Source organism: Xiphophorus couchianus, chromosome 11 (genome assembly GCF_001444195.1).
Source record: "Xiphophorus couchianus chromosome 11, X_couchianus-1.0, whole genome shotgun sequence".
NCBI lineage: Eukaryota > Metazoa > Chordata > Actinopteri > Cyprinodontiformes > Poeciliidae > Xiphophorus > Xiphophorus couchianus.
Window position 1 is genome coordinate 6,376,928 of NC_040238.1, and position 16,632 is coordinate 6,393,559.

Genomic DNA, 16,632 nt, shown 5'->3' on the forward strand with positions numbered 1-16,632 from the left:
TTAGATAGAAAAAAGTAGAATTAAAGCAAAGTTTGCATGAGACAAAAACAACACACACAACCAGATTTATTTTATTGACACTTAAGTCTACTGTTGGGCCTTGATGTCACTTGAGTGATTCATTTTAAAGATAACTTTATTTATTATTACTGTTAAACTTAAATCTCCAGCATGGGGAAGTGGGATGAGCTCGGATTTTCTTGACACCCCCTCCACGAGGTCAGACCTTTCACATGCTGGGAGTCCATCACCCTCCTGCAGTTCGCCGTCCTCATCCCCTGGAAAGAGAAGAGGTTCGTCTGGGATGTGAAGATGCAGATTCTTCATCAGTTGTCACAGAGGGCTCAGTGTAGTCATCAAAACTCCACTTCTCTTGACACCCCCTCCATGGAGTTTTGATTTCCCCCATGAGGTGATGAATGTCGAAGAAAACTTGGATCGCTCTGATTCTTCTACAGGAACCTTCGCTGGATGAACTGTCGGTTCTTCAGGATGTGGAATGGTTCTTTAGGGAAGGGAAGATGGGCTGAGACAGAAGGCCTCAAAAAAAAAAAATTCTGGCTGTTCAGCAGAGCAAAGCAAAAAGCATAAGCATCATGACGCTTTATCCGTAATCATGATCCTATTCCATAGCTGGGGTCGTTAAGGGGTACTGGAGTTGTCAGAGGCATCAGGAATTGTCCAATTAAAAAACTGCAGTCTTTGGACCCGTTCATCAAAACTTACAGCCAGGTTGAAGTGTGATGAAGGTGGAAAAAACACAAAAACAAAACAGTTCCTTCTGTGGATGCAATCCATCGTGTGGGACACAATTAAGTCCTCCGGTTGCTTGTAGGCTTGTAAAATAAGCTTCTGATGCCATGCATTGAGTGGTGAATTCAGCTTGCGTTTGGTTTGATAACACACATAGACTGTAAAACATTTGAGCCGTCTTCAATTGTTTCTACTATCTTCTATTTGTTAAGTCAAATAGATTCAGCAAGTTTTAGATTTTAAATCTAAATGTGTGAGTCCATTAAAGATAAATTTAATCGTAAGTTGTTTTAAGCATTTATTCATTCTGCAATCCTCTAAGAGTCGAATAAACTAGAGTTCCTAGGTCATCAAAAAAAAAAACCCCTGTTCATACTAGATGTTTCTGAGCAGAATTCATTGTGATGTACAAAAAATTTTATCAGATCAGAAATTTTATTAATGCAATTTGAAACAAAAATCTAAATAATTCTAAAGTAAAATAGGCATTTACTTTAACTCAATATTGTGAATGAAACTAACAGAGAAATGTCTGCTCCTTTACTAGGTGACAATAGTTTTCTCCCTCCTATTGTGAAATAACTATTTTGTTTAAATTTAAGGCATTAAGTAAAACGCAGAATTCAAGACAAAAAAATTCTAGATAACTTGTCTCTTGTTGTTAAATCAACTTCATAAACTAACTTCTGAGATAAAACCAAAACAATTTTGTGGACTTGAACTACATTTTCAAGGCAGCAGGTGGACTCTCATTTTCAAATTAAACCACCTTCAAATGTTTCACAGTGTACAAGTGGCATCTTCTTTTCTTTAAAAAACAGATTTCCATCCATACCTTCCAGGTGTTGGGTCTGACTTCAATGCCTTGTTACAGAATTGATCTTGGTGATTTTCTATGACGCCGCTTCTTCCTCACGACTTCAGCCCCTTTTCCAGTTTAATCCATCAGGTTGTGACAGGAGTTCTTCTTTAGCATAGTCCAATTTCTTCATGGCCCTCCCAGTCCAAAGCCTTGAAGTTGTTCTTTGAACGGCAACCTTCCCGTAATAGTGGCCAGTCTACTGTAGGATGGCATGGTGCTTGATTCTCTGGCCATCTTCTCGTAATGTTCTGGTTCACTGTAGCTAAGAACTGGCTTGAGCACTGCTTCCTCATGGACCCCTTTCTTCATCAGTAGTACTGTGTTGAAGTTCAGTACTTACTTTACAAAATCTCGGGCGTTGAATCTCAGCTTGATCACCGTAGTTGCAGGCCGATCTTGAGCTTTAATCCAAACTCTCTGCCCTGTTTTCAGTGACACTTCAAGCTGCAACTTCCCTTTTCCTTCTCTAAGCAAAAAGGAGAAGTGTCTTCGCCTCCCTGCTTTCTGTGACGTGAACGGAGTTCCTCTGCAGGGGAAGACCTGCTCTTCTAGCAGTTGTCACTGTGTCCATCAGCACCAAGAGGTACTTCTCACCTCTCTTTCCTGTTGTCCCCATTGGCTCTGCTACATCCATGCAGACTGAACCCCATGGGACTGTGCTCTTGATGAACAAACCTTCCATCCGCTGCCCTGGGTGCCCTGGGTAGCTGTGCAGAAAGCTGATGCAGTTCTGTTGAGGTCTCCTCATTTTCCAAAGGATCTGGACGGCCGGCTTCCTCCGGTTTCTTCCCCAGATTTTCCTCCTCGAAGTGATCATCCATCACTCCGTCTCTCTGTCGGTTCGAGTTGTCTATCCCCCAAAGCCTCTCTTTAGCCTTCGAGCAGGGATGGGTCTAGACTATGTTGGCTACTAGCTTCACTGTCTGGATCCGGTCATTTATCCTCAGTAGAAGCTTTCCCTCACCTGTATGCTATACAGTTACTGCAAGGGTTGTGACTGACGGCTTTATCAGTCACCATTAACTCTATTCCTTAAGAGTTAACAAGCCAAGTGAGCTATTCCGATCCTCACATCTGTTTTCACTGACTTGGCACATAGGGCCATCCTACTCTGTTAGTCTGGGCCCCACGTTGGGCGCCACTTGTTGTTGCGCAACACCCCCCCCTCCTTTCTGTCTCTACTCTCTCACTCTCGTACTTCCTCTTCTGAGAGGGGAGATGTGCTACCAGCTCTCCGTCTAACGGGTCCGTTGAGTTTCCTAAATCTGCTGGGATTTACCCTGTCCAGAACTGAAGTAAACTCTGTTTAAGCTGGTTTCGAGAAACGATTCGCCTGGTTATCTGACGGCCTACATCCAGGTGTCCCACCCTTCTTCCCCCTGTGAATTAGCCAGACTGAGCAGCCTACAGCCAACTAGTTTCACAGAGCACACCTGTTAACGGTCGCTCGTTCTCTATTTTACAACTTGCATTTGTTATTGAACCAGGTAGGTTTTAGTAACTCGGGCGAGTCCCAAGGATGATGTTTTAAATATGGGCTACCAGCAACCTAAAAACATTTTCCACTTTTTCCTCTCCAGAATCAAACATCACAGCTATTTTACATCCATCAAAGAACTTTAAGGTGACTCATTAACTGAATGTCCACAACATCTTTTAGATTTTCTTTATGCTAAATATTTTATTAGTAAGGCATTTTTGCAAGGGTCAGTACAGCTTAATTCAGTAGCAGAAATAATCAAATAAGTAAAATCAATCATCTAGTCTATCTTTCCCTACTGCTGATACTGAGAACTAAAAAAGGGAACCTTTGAGAGAGACGGACGGAGCCTGGCGCCTCGAACCCCAGACCTGGCACGACGACGAAGAAGGTGCTGCAGCAGGAGGAAGACGCCGATCGATGAAGGCCAGGATCTCCGCAGGTCTGATGAGCCTCCTCTCCGCATGGATGCTGAGGTCACACAGGACTTGGTGCTGGCAGGAAAAAAGGCACCAGTTCTTCTTCTTTGTCTTTGCCTTTGCCTTTGTCTTCATCTTTGTCTTTGGGGTCTGAACCCAGCCGATGAGAGAAGTGCGATTCGAAGCCACAGTTTGTGGGCCAGACGGGTTGGTCTCCATGAGCAGGACAGTCTTCGGCTCTGTGGCCCCGGCTCTTCTTCAGCTGCAGAGTTCTTTGTCCATCTCTTGGCTCGAAGCTGCCCGGAGGATCCAACAAAAGGTTCCTCTTTTGCACCCACCTTATATAGGGTTTATCCACCCTTTTGGTGCGTTTTCATTGGCTGTCTGCTTAGACAGATGATCTCATATCCATCACTGTCTTAAGAGACATCATGTCATGATGTCTGTGCCAATGTCTCAGGGTTGCTCAACCTCCTGTGTCCCTTGCCTGCACAACCTTTCACCTACTCTCTACCTCCAACATATCAGTGATGTTTAATTGCAGTTACACCTTTTTACACCATTTCAAGTTTAATGTCAAAATCACATTTATATCACATTTATTTTCTTTAGCTTCTCTGATTTAGCATTCATTTATAATTTTATAACCATAACTTAATTATTCTTATTATAATCTTAATGTGAGTTATTACAGATGTTTTCTGAAAAGAAACCAAGAATAATCTATTATTCTAATTATTTGATACCAAAGTTACATTTGCTTGTTTTTCTTGTAAGTGTTCCCACAAATATAAGTGTAAGTATTATTACAAGTTAATCAATATTAATATAAGTATTTTACTTTGAATCTTATCAAATTACTCAAAATGTTTAGATTTAATTTTTTAAAACTTTCATGCTTTAAAATAGTCTCAGCTATTTTTATAAATCTGCAGGCTGGAAACTTACTTCCTCTTTTTCCAGGAAACCTGCTCTTCCTGTTTAATGACTCTCTCTGACTGACTATGATTTCTTATGATTAGATAGAAAAAAGTAGAATTAAAGCAAAGTTTGCATGAGACAAAAACAACACACACAACCAGATTTATTTTATTGACACTTAAGTCTACTGTTGGGCCTTGATGTCACTTGAGTGATTCATTTTAAAGATAACTTTATTTATTATTACTGTTAAACTTAAATCTCCAGCATGGGGAAGTGGGATGAGCTCGGATTTTCTTGACACCATAGATATGCCATTGAATTTTATTGATATTCAAATTCTGAAGTTCAAAACCCAGTATTTCCTATTTTAATGCATCAATTGACTTTTCATAAAACTTATAGAAAGAAATAGACGGCTATTTTGAATCCTTGCTGATAACAAATGATTGTTTTGTTTGGATTGTATTTAATGACGGGTTATAGAACTGATACTGTAGGCCAATGTTTGATTTGTATATTGCACAGCAGGAATCAGGTTTCCAATTAATGTCAGTGTAACCCCTAAAGCCTTTCCATTGGCTTTGGACCCAGCATGAGAAAAGTCATTTTATCTGTCAAGTTCTGCAAAACATCACATAAAGGCAATCTTTTATGTGATTGCTTGTTTTATGTGGATGTTTTTATGATGCTTGTTCAGCACTTTGGTGTTTATATTCACAGTAAATTTAAGGATGTTTTTTCTGTGATGGCCTTTCAGTTAAAATCTGTGTTTTGCTGAGGCTGAGCTTTGTGCAGTTAGCAATCATTTTATGCCCCTTTACTTCTCTTAACAAAAATACAACTTGAATGTGAACAGCATTGATGTGAAGAAATAATTGAGTTCAGATTCATACAGAAGTTGACCAGAAGAGGGCCAGAATGTTGATTTTACTAGAACGTTGTAACAAGTTGTTTTACCTTTTACTATTATTAATATTGCGCAAGAACTATGTTCAGTGTAATGTATATGGTAAATGGCCTGTACTTGTATAACACTTTACTTTTTGACGACGGTTGTGGCACCGTTACGCATGAGGGCGCAGAGAGCCTGACTTTGACGCGGCACAGACGCACACATTATGCATGGTTACGCATGCAGCTGGTGAATTCATGTCAAAACAAATCCCAGAATGCCTTATATCCTTATAACAGGACATATGTTGGCTACACATCGGTGGCTTTAGATTTAGTTTCCGAGTTGACCAGTCAGAAATATTTCAGAAAGAATACAGGCCTGTCAAAACAAGCTCAAGTCGCTCCCTGGATATTATTGGCTCGGAAAAAGCCATTTCATAACATTATTGGCCGAATGCGTGTCAATCAAAAGGGGCGGAGGACAGGGGCTCTAGGCTGCCCAATAAAAGCATCATAATGGACACTGGCAGAGTTTTAACCCTTAAATCTCACACCTGGGGGGGAAAAAAAGGAAAAATGGCACGTGGGGGTTCCGGTGTGGATTAAGAGGTTTTTAAGACCTTAGAATTGCAGGGCGATCTGGGATTCTTTAGATAACTGAAAAATTATATTTTGTAACAGTGCAGCTGCCGTACCATACTGTGATGCAGTATGTCATCAGGATCTGCATGGATGAGCGGTAGAAAGTCAACAGCAGCTTGGAGTTTAGTTTGTGCTTCCTTCCTCAGGAAGTGTATGTGCTGCTGAGCCTTCTTGATGACTGCTGTGATGTTATCAGTCCAGGAGAGGTCAGCAGAGATGAGGACGCCAAGAAACCTGAAGGTGTGGACCCTCTCCACACTCGGCGTTAATGTAGAGAGGAGCTGGGTCGATGCTGAGCTTCCTGAAGTCCACGATGACCTTTTTGGTTTTCTTGGTGTTCAGAGTGAGGTTGTTCTCTGAACACCAGGCTGCCAGCTTCAGGACCTCCTCTATGTAGGCTGCCTCATCACCCTGTGAAATGAGTCTGACCACTGTGGTGTCATCAGCAAACTTGACAGTGCGGATGTTATTGTGGGCTGGACTGTGTGCGAGTATAGAGGCAATACAGGAGGGGTCTCAGCACACAGCCCTCTGGAGAGCTGATGCTCAGTGTTTTTCCACTGTAATATGGCACAAGACAGTTGCTTGGGTTCATCTTGGTTACTTTTAATGCTGGACAACATGGCTGCTTTTATAAAAACAGAACATTCATGCCTATTTTTACACACACTAAAACTAGACTCTGTCTTCTGTTTACCTCAGGCTGTGGAGGGGACAGGGCTGGCCTTCATAGTGTACAGTGAGGCCATAAAGAACATGCCATTGTCTCAGCTGTGGTCAGTGCTCTACTTCTTCATGCTTCTGATGCTGGGAATGGGCAGCATGCTGGGAAACATTACCGCCATCACCACCCCACTACAGGACTTCAAATTTCTGTCCCGCATAAGCAACGAGGCTTTAAATGGTAAGAGGTAATATTAGGGTGTCTTTGTACACATTGTTGTTTTGGTAAGCTGTTGCAATAGCATTTCTGTTTACATAGGATGAAGTTACCAACAAAATCAGTCCAACTGCCCTGCTGACTCTTTGGTGATCTCACATGTTCACAGATAAATAATGTTCAGGAAAGTGGTGAAATCAGTTCCATTGTAATTCAACATGAATAAGGTTTAGATCTTACAGTATGCTTGGGCTGTAACAGTGCGTGTATTCACACTGAAATTTTGCAATATGGGTAGAATTAACTTTAAAATCCTCATTTGTCTCCTCAGTCTTAATTTCACTTGCTTTTATTTGTCCCAAGAACTAAGCAACATTTAGAAGAGATCAGACTTTCTAAGTTGTGGACAAAGTTGCCTTTGTGTAGGTGTCTTCCCTTCTTCTTTGTCTCTTTAAAAATACATCTTTTCTGAAGGCCTTTGGCACAGTGTGAGTTGGCATGCTAGTTTTAAAGGTCCACTATTATGCTTCCTTGAACAAGTTAAAGGGTAGGTCTATGGGCTATACAAGATATGTTCATTATATTTATTACACAAATATTCATTCACCTCATCAGTGGTTGTTTTGATCTCATTAAGAAATACACTGTTTTAGGACTACCTCATTATTAATAACTAATAAGCTGCTGGCCAAGCCCTCCTGTTTACATTAGCTCCTCAGACATTAGAAAATGGCTACAAGCAGACGTGCAGTGGTACAACCTTATATCTTTGACCCAGAAGAGGTGGAGCCTCCTGAACAACCATCAAGCCACAGACACAGAAGGGTTAAACTCTGCAGATCTGATGCAAAGTGATATAGTTAATTCAAATTATGAGGATTCTGCTACTTCTGTTCAGTGACCAAGATGGCGGCGCGTGAACAACGCGAGGCTCAGCGTCTCTCCAGAATCTGCTCTTTAGTGGTTTTTTATCTATTCATGATGTACAGGAATATAATTATATTAATAGTTGAAAATTATGTTTGTTGGTTGGTTTCACACTAAGATATGTTTTAACCTAAAAGAAATGTATTGTGTCAAATGGATTGGGATTATGTAAGAGCGGAAATTCTCTTTATGGAGTTGTTTTGCACTGAGGAAATCTGGCACCGTAGAAGGTCGAATTGACCTGGCTCCAGATTTCCCCTGGTGTGCGAAGATGAAATGAGACGGGAAGAATGTTTGGGAAAAGATCTGTTTGGATAGATAAGAATAATAATTGACTTGTTTTGCACCTTGGAAATGGAGCAGATGTTGGAGGTCAATAGGTCTTAATATTTCCAAGGAACTTCCAATACACATCCAGTGTAAGACGGAGCCAAATGAACTACGTAAGTGGAGGAAGGCAATGCCATTGGTCGAGGCTTTCCAATACACACCAGTAGAGCTCGGACCCTATAAAAAACTAATACCAGAAGTAGAAGGCAAGAGATTTTGGGACTACTGTAACGATGTGTATGTGATGTTTAGTTCCGCAGATGTGAATTAAAATCTCTTCTCGTTTTGACTATGAGCAGATGGAGTTCCAAGTCTTATTTAACCTTTATTAATATACTCTATGAGTTTAGGCACCTTTAAATTCCTCAATATAAATGGTGACACCCGGCGTGCCGATTGAGCCGATTCAGACTTAAGGGGGACGAAAAGGTGTCTCTCTCCAGAATGGCTGCAAGGCAGGGATCCGGGCCAGACACAGAAAAAGAGGTAAGATTCTTATCTCTTACTTATTAAATTATAGAAAGGATTCTTGTCTGGTGGCAGTCTGAAGAGCTAAAAAGTGATAAGGTTCTTTTCTGCTCATCATCAAGCGAACCCTTAGCGCTAAGGGGGGTTGCCCAATCACCAAAGACTCATAGTTACCTTTTACATTCTGGAACAACTTCTTCAACAGGTTCAACCAGTCCGTGACCCCCCAACCCCCTCTCTCACTGCAGCCACCCCTGCTCCTTACCACACACCTCCCCCCAGACAACACTACACTGACAACCCCCCCACACACCTCAGCACAACCCCCACCCCACATCACCACAGACCAGGTCAGAGAACAGCTGAGGAAGCTCAAGCCCAGGAAAGCAGCAGGGCCGGACCAGGTGTGTCCAAGGCTGCTGAAGACCTGCGCTACTGAACTGGGAGAGCCACTACAGCGGATCTTCAACCTCAGCCTGCAGCTAAGGGAAGTGCCCACCCTCTGGAAGACATCCTGCATCGTCCCAGTGCCCAAGAAGAACAGGCCCAGCGAGCTGAATGACTTTCGGCCCGTGGCACTTACTTCACACCTGATGAAGACGTTGAAGCGGCTCTTCCTCGGCCTCCTCAGACCCCAGGTGGAACATGCCCAGGATCTCCTGCAATTTGCCTACCAGTCAGATGTTGGTGTGGAGGATGCCATCCTCTACCTGCTGCACCGGGCCCACTCCCACCTGGATAAGGGTAGCGGCACGGTGAGGATCCTTTTTTTGGACTTCTCCAGTGCCTTTAATACAATCCAGCCCCTTCTGCTCCAGGATAAACTAAACAGCATGGGAGTAGACCCGCACCTGGTCACCTGGATCCATAGTTACCTCACCAACAGGCCGTAGTATGTCAGGCTGAAGGACACCGTGTCTGACACTGTGGTCAGCAGCACAGGAGCCTCCCAGGGCACAGTGCTGGCCCCTCTTCTCTTCACCCTGTACTCCTCTGACTTCCACTACAACTCGGAGCTGTGTCACATACAGAAGTATGCTGATGACACAGCCATAGTCGGATGTATCAGGGACGACAGAGAGGAGGAGTATCGCTGTCTGGTGAGGGACTTTGCTCTCTGGTGCCACACAAACCACCTGGAACTCAACACCGCTAAGACGAAGGAGCTGGTTATAGACTTTGGGAGGTCCAGACCAAAGCCGAGACTAGTCGCATTAGAGGGAACTGAAGTTGAGGTCGTGGACTCCTACAAATACCTCGGGCTGTGGCTGGACAGTAAACTGGATTGGTCGAAACACACTAGCCACCTGTATGGGAAAGTGCAGAGCAGGATGTACTTCCTGAGGAGACTGCGGTCCTTTAACATCTGCAGCAAACTGCTCTGGATGTTCTACCAGTCTGTGATTGCCAGTGTCCTCTTCTACACCGTGGTGTGCTGGGGAGGCAGCATATCCAAGAAGGACACATCCAGACTGGACAAACTGACCAGGCGTGCCGGCTCTGTGGTTGGCATGAAGCTGGACTCTCTGGTGACGGTGGCAGAGGCGAGGACACTGAACAAACTGCTGGACATCATGAACGATAGCAGCCACCCTCTACACGCCATCATCAGCAGCCAGAGGAGCCGGTTCAGTGACAGACTGCTGCTTCCCAAGTGCCGGACCAATAGATTTAAGAACTCTTTTGTCCCCCATGCCTTCAGACTGTACAATTCCTCATTGGAGGGGGAGGTGACACAGGACAGAGGGTGGAAGGAGTAGTGACCCCTTGTATTTTTCTCCATACTTATCAGGTCAAACCACATAGTGCAATACGATATCACTGGTCAATCTATCCGCCAAATTCTTATATTCTATATTCTTATTCCTTGTTTCTTCCATAATTTAAGGTTTTGGTTACTCACATTTAGTGTGTACCTTAGTATTTAATTTGTATTTTTGTATTCTTTTGCACTTTTGCTTACTGTGTGTTATCTTTGTTTTTTGCCTGGGAGCTGCTGGTAACTTCAATTTCCTGATGGAGTCTTCCCAAGGGATCAATAAAGTACAAGTCTAAGTCTAAGTCTAATATACGCAACCTTAAAACAAGCACCTTTGTCAGTCTGGCTTTACGCCCTTTTGGCAATGTGTAACACTCTAGGAATTTCCATTCTGCGTTATAAGTTACCACATTTCAGCGAGCTGGGTGAAGCTCTTCTGAGCAAGCGCCTTCGCGAGTTGATTAATTAAAACATATCACGATTTGTTAAATACGGCGTGAGGCCGTGGGTTAGGAGAATGGCAAGAGGCCATGAGTTTTAATATTAAGCCACCTGAATCTGCGAAGAGAGATTGAGATCTCTAGAAAAAGGCCAGGAGGTGATTCCAATCTTCCCCAGAGAAAGCGAGGAACATCTCCAAACAAACGAAATATCAGATTTCTTGGTGTGGCCTTAGATCTATGAATAAAGGAAAAAGTAAAGATTGAGATCTCTATATAGTTGATATAGAGATCTCCTCTGGTGTGGCAGGAGACATGTTGGACTTTTTTTTTAGAATTGCACAGCGTTGCTGCACTACAGCAGACACAAACTTCTGGACCTTTGAAGCTACAATTTTGACTCTATGATCGCCGATCTCCGACTCATCCCAGAGATCTCCAGAACACCGGAGGCTGCTCACTTCTCCCGGCAGGGTGGAAGTGTACGCAGGCCGCGACGAGAACGTAAACAAAGGCGGGGTAAGCGTGGAGGGGTGCGAGCTAGGCTAAAGCTAACACCACATTGGCTCCCTTTACCCAGCATTTTCCTCGCCAATGTCCGTTCTCTGGCTAATAAAATGGACGAGTTACGACTATCCATCACGAGTGACAGACGGATTATGGACTCAAATGTCATGTTTTTCACCGAAACATGGCTAAACAACAGCTGCCCGGACAATGCTATCCAGCTAAGTGGACGCCACACACACCGAGCCGACAGGACAGCAGATGACTCCGGCAAGACCAGAGGCGGAGGTTTGTGCATTTATATTAACAAAGCTTGGTGCACAGACTCTGCTACTACCGTGAGTCACTGCTCACAGAATGTGGAGTTTTTAATGGTCAAATGCAGACCTTATTACCTCCCAAGGGAATTCACCTCGACCATCCTCACTGCCGTGTACACCCCCTCCCCGGATGCTAATGCCAAGCTAGCCATGAAAGAACTCTATGCGGCTATTAGCAAACACCAAACCAAATACCCTGAGGCTCCTTTTATTGTTGCAGGTGATTTCAATCACTCCAACTTGAAGACAGTTCTTCCCAGATTCCACCAACATGTCTCCTGCCACACCAGAGGAGACAAGACCCTGGACCATGTCTACTCCAATCTGGCTGGAGCCTACAATGTGACACCCCTCCCCAACATCGGACAATCAGACCATCTCTCCCTGTTCCTCACACCTCGGTGCTTACCACTCATCCAACGTGTGAAACCTACCGTGAGGACAGTAAAGGTGTGGCCAGAGGGCTCAGACGCTGTGCTCCAGGACCGGTTCAGGAATACACATTGGACTATTTTCCACCATACAGACTTGGATCAGTACGCCTCATCTGTACTGAACCATATTTCCACCACCATAGAACATGTCACCACCTGCAAACGCATTACCATGTACCCCAACCAGAAACCCTGGATGAACCGAGACGTTCGTCTCCTGCTGAAGGCCCGCAGCATCGCCTTCAGGTCATGGGATGCACAGACTTACAGTACAGCCAGGGCTGAGCTGAAGAAGGGAATCAAGAAGGCCAATCACCACTACAAAAGGAAGGTGGAGGATCATTTTTCTAACGCCAACCCCCGATGTATGTGGCAAGGCCTTCAGATTCTCACAGAACACAAGAACCCCAATACCACCCCCGCTTCTACTGATGTCTGCTTCCTCAACGAACTTAACAACTTCTATGCTCGTTTTGAGAGAGGGAATACCACAACTGCAACCAAAGCAGCTACCACCCCAGGCCAACAGCCACTGACTTTCCTCCCCATTGATGTAGGAGCTGCTCTGAGCAGGATTAAATCCCACAAGGCTGCGGGTCCTGATGGCATACCTGGACGTGTCCTCAGAATGTGCTCTGGGGAGCTGGCAGGAGTGCTGACGGACATCTTCAACCTGTCCCTGGCCCGCGCTGTGGTACCGACCTGCTTCAAGTCTACGTCCATCGTCCCAATCCCCAAGAATCCCAACCCAACCAGACTCAATGACTACCGCCCGGTAGCCCTTACCCCCATCATTACCAAGTGCTTGGAGCGGCTGGTCCTAGCACACCTCAGATCCTGTCTCCCCCCCACACTAGACCCCCACCAATTTGCATACAGGCAGAACAGGAGCACAGAGGATGCAGTCTCTATAGCGCTGCACTCTGTCCTTTCTCACCTGGACAGTAAGAACACTTACGCCAGACTGCTGTTCTTAGATTTTAGTTCAGCATTCAACACTGTCATCCCATCACAACTCCTTACCAAACTCACAGACCTCGGCATCAGTCCACTCATGTGTAACTGGTTGCTCGACTTCCTGACCAGTCGACCTCAACATGTCCGGCTGGACAACCACTTCTCATCCACCATCATCATTAACACCGGAGTGCCACAAGGCTGTGTGATGAGTCCCTTCCTCTACTCCCTCTTCACCTACAACTGCAGATCTGTCCATGGCTCTAACGCCATCATCAAGTTCGCAGATGACACCACGGTGATCGGCCTCATCAGAGATAATGACGAGGCCGCTTACCGGGAGGAGGTAGACCGTCTGGCTGAGTGGTGCGACAAAAACAACCTGCAGCTGAACACCGAGAAGACCAAGGAGCTTATCGTGGACTTCAGGAGGAACGCTGACCCACATCCACCCATCCACATTAAGGGGACAGTGGTGGAGCGTGTGGACACTTTTAAGTTCCTGGGAGTCCACATCTCCGAGGACCTGACTTGGATGACCAGCTGCTCCAAACTCATTAAGAAGGCGCATCAGCGCCTCTTCTTCATGAGGACCCTGAGGAAGAACCACCTGTCCTCAGAGATCCTCACGAACTTCTACCGCTGCACCATTGAGAGCATCCTCACCAACTGTATTACAGCTTGGTACGGGAACTGCTCTGTCTTCGACCGGCAGGTGCTGCAGAGGGTGGTGAAAACTGCCCAGTATATCGCCGGGGCACCACTCCCTGCCATCAAGGACATCTACAGGAAGCGGTGTTTGAAAAGGGCCGGGAAAATCACAAAGGACTCCACTCACCCAGCACACACACTCTTTTCCCTTCTGCCCTCTGGGAGGCGTTACAGAAGCCTACGGACCAGAACCACCAGGCACCGGAACAGCTTCTTTCCCACAGCTGTCACGCTTTTGAACGCCTCCTGACATAAAACATAAACTATAAGGACTGTACTCCCCTATCCTCTCATACAACAATAACACATGGACTATCCTCACACACACACACACACATCACGGACTGTTTTCTTCACACACATATACAACCTGTAAATTTTATCTGCCATTATTTATCTATAATCCATTCCCTAACATTCTTGTATATTCTGTATAATCTGTGCATATAGCTCCCATATTTATACACAATATCTATATCTCTTGCTATAACCCCTTATAGTCCATACATACATAGTCTTGTACATCTGTAAATAAATATTTATCTCGTAGAGCACTTCTGAATAGATGTAAACTACATCTCGTTGCTTGTACTTGTGACAGTTCAATGACAATAAAGTTGAATTCTATTCTATTCTATTCTATTCATTTCAGGCCAGTGTGTCATGAGGTGATTGAGCAACTGACATCAGCACAACAACTCAGCAATAAGACTATTTTCCAGTTAATGCAACCTTTTTTGAAATATATATTTGCAAGGTTAGAGAAGCATTAAAAAATTTCAGACGTCAGTAATGTCCAGGTGCCTGAAGTGTTTTCACAAATACTTCATCTTCTCAAGGTAGACTTTCACTTTCAGTTGAACTCTGACAGTAAATACACAGGTGTTGTGGGTATTGTAACATCAAACAGGACTAACAGATGGTATCATTCAGCATTAGCTTGTGCTAAATGACAGTCATGTTTGTATCGAGCAACAATACAAAACATACAAGACATCTTATGTACTCACATTGATATCATCTGCAGATTGTGAAGAACATTAGAAACAGAATCATCCTTCAGTCCAAGTATTTTTGGTAAATCCTGCTGTGTAATGTTGGTAGTTATCAAAGGACTCCTTCCTAAACTAATTTGCACAAATATAAAATTCTTTTACAATATCGCAGGGGCTTTGCAAGCAAAAATAAAATGAAGGCACACAGAAAATGCATGGACACATGCTCTGTATGCAGGCAACAACAAATAATTTCCTTTTAGAGCTGCAATTGTACAGCTGACCAAGCAGAATAAACTTATGGTACGTTAACACCAAAAGCGTTTTGAGCATCAGGCGTGTCTAGTTTACATTCAAAGTCTCCAGGTGCTGGTCATGAAATTAGAATGTCATGAAAAAGGTTGACTTATGTCAGTAATATCATTCTAAAAGTGAAACCTGAGTATCATATTCATTCATTACACACAGACTGATATATTTCAAATGTTTATTTCTATTTAATGTTGATGATTAGAACTGACAACTAATAAAAACTCTGAATTCAGCATCTCAGAGACTTAGAATATTACTTAAGTCTAATAAAAAATGACTTTTAGAAATGGCCAACTGAAAAGTCTAAGCAGTACTCGGTTCTTGGTTGGGCTCCTTTTGCCTGAATTACTGCAGCAATGCAGTGTGACATGGAGTCCATCAGTCTGTGGCACTGCTCAGGTGTTATGAGAGCCCAGGTTGCTCTGATAGTGACCCTCTGTTCTTTTGAGTTGTTGGGTCTGAAATATCACATCTTCCTCTTCACAATAGCCCAAAGATTTTCTATGGGGTTGAGATCAGGTGAGTTTGGCCAGCAAACTCGGTTTGGTGGCCAAACCACCAAGGATGTCCTGGATTAAGGACAAGAACATCCTTGTCCTTAAACCTTGCCCTGGTTTCTTAAACCAGGTGCTGTTAGCTTGGCACTGTGTGCAGGTGCCAAGTCCTGTTGGAGAATTAAATCTGCATCACCATAAAGTTGTTGAGCAGCCGGAAGCATGAAGTGCTCTAAAACTCCCTGGCGGATGGCTGTGTTGATCTTGGACCACAGTGGGCCAACACCAGCAGATGATATGGCACCCAAACCATCACTGACAGTGGAAACTTTGACTGGACCAAATCCATCCAGCAAAAACGTTGAGACACGTTAAAAACATTTTAGAATTTATTTAGACGAAATATGTAGGAGACGGTGGAAGAGTTTAAAGGACACGTAGGAGGAATCTCTTGTCAACGCCCGCCTAGAGCCTTTGACATGTCTGACTCGCGTCTAGAGCAAAATGTCAAACGTCTGGCTTCAGAGTGCACATGCTTCGAACTTGAAGCGTCAGATGCATTTTTGATGTGTGTAACACAATTGGTGTGAACGCACTATTAGCGTCTCTTGTAATAAAGTGGGTGGAGCTCCATTTCGGTTGCCACATGAGGGGCTGGGCTTGGCTTGGGGTTACTAGGTCACAAATTGTGGCACAACAATTTAGAGGTTTTTGAAACAGGCTGACACCAGCAGAACATTTACTTATCCCCAGAAAACAGCTGGAGGTCTTTTTTTCTTTGTTTCATTTTGGACTTCTAGAAGCAAGAGATGCTCAAATGGAAGTACAGAAACTTGCAAAAAGTGAATTTTTCATAATAGTGGACCTTTAATGTAAGTATTGTTATGCGCTAAGTTCTGATTTCTATCTGTCCTGTTTATGTAAAGCATTTTTATTAAACTTTTTATTTCTGAAAATAATGTTTAATATAAGTAAATGAGTCATATACTTCAACTCTTCTGTACAAGTTCTCCTCTGAAAATCACAGCATAAATCTTTTGTTCATCCACAGATAGAAAACATTCATTACCATCAGGCTCAGCTCCAGTTTGTCATGTAAAAAATAACATTGTTCTGTTCAAAGT

General features: G+C 43.8%; 1 protein-coding gene across 2 annotated transcripts in view; it reads left to right on the forward strand.

Moving 5' to 3' along the window:
- Positions 1–16,632, forward strand: part of slc6a20 (solute carrier family 6 member 20) — a 40,320-nt gene that overhangs the window by 11,208 nt on the left and 12,480 nt on the right. For both annotated transcript variants that reach the window (XM_028031723.1, XM_028031725.1), the window contains exon 8: positions 6,677–6,878. In XM_028031723.1, the coding sequence (XP_027887524.1) occupies positions 6,677–6,878 (202 nt within the window). The remainder of the gene's footprint in view (positions 1–6,676; positions 6,879–16,632) is intronic.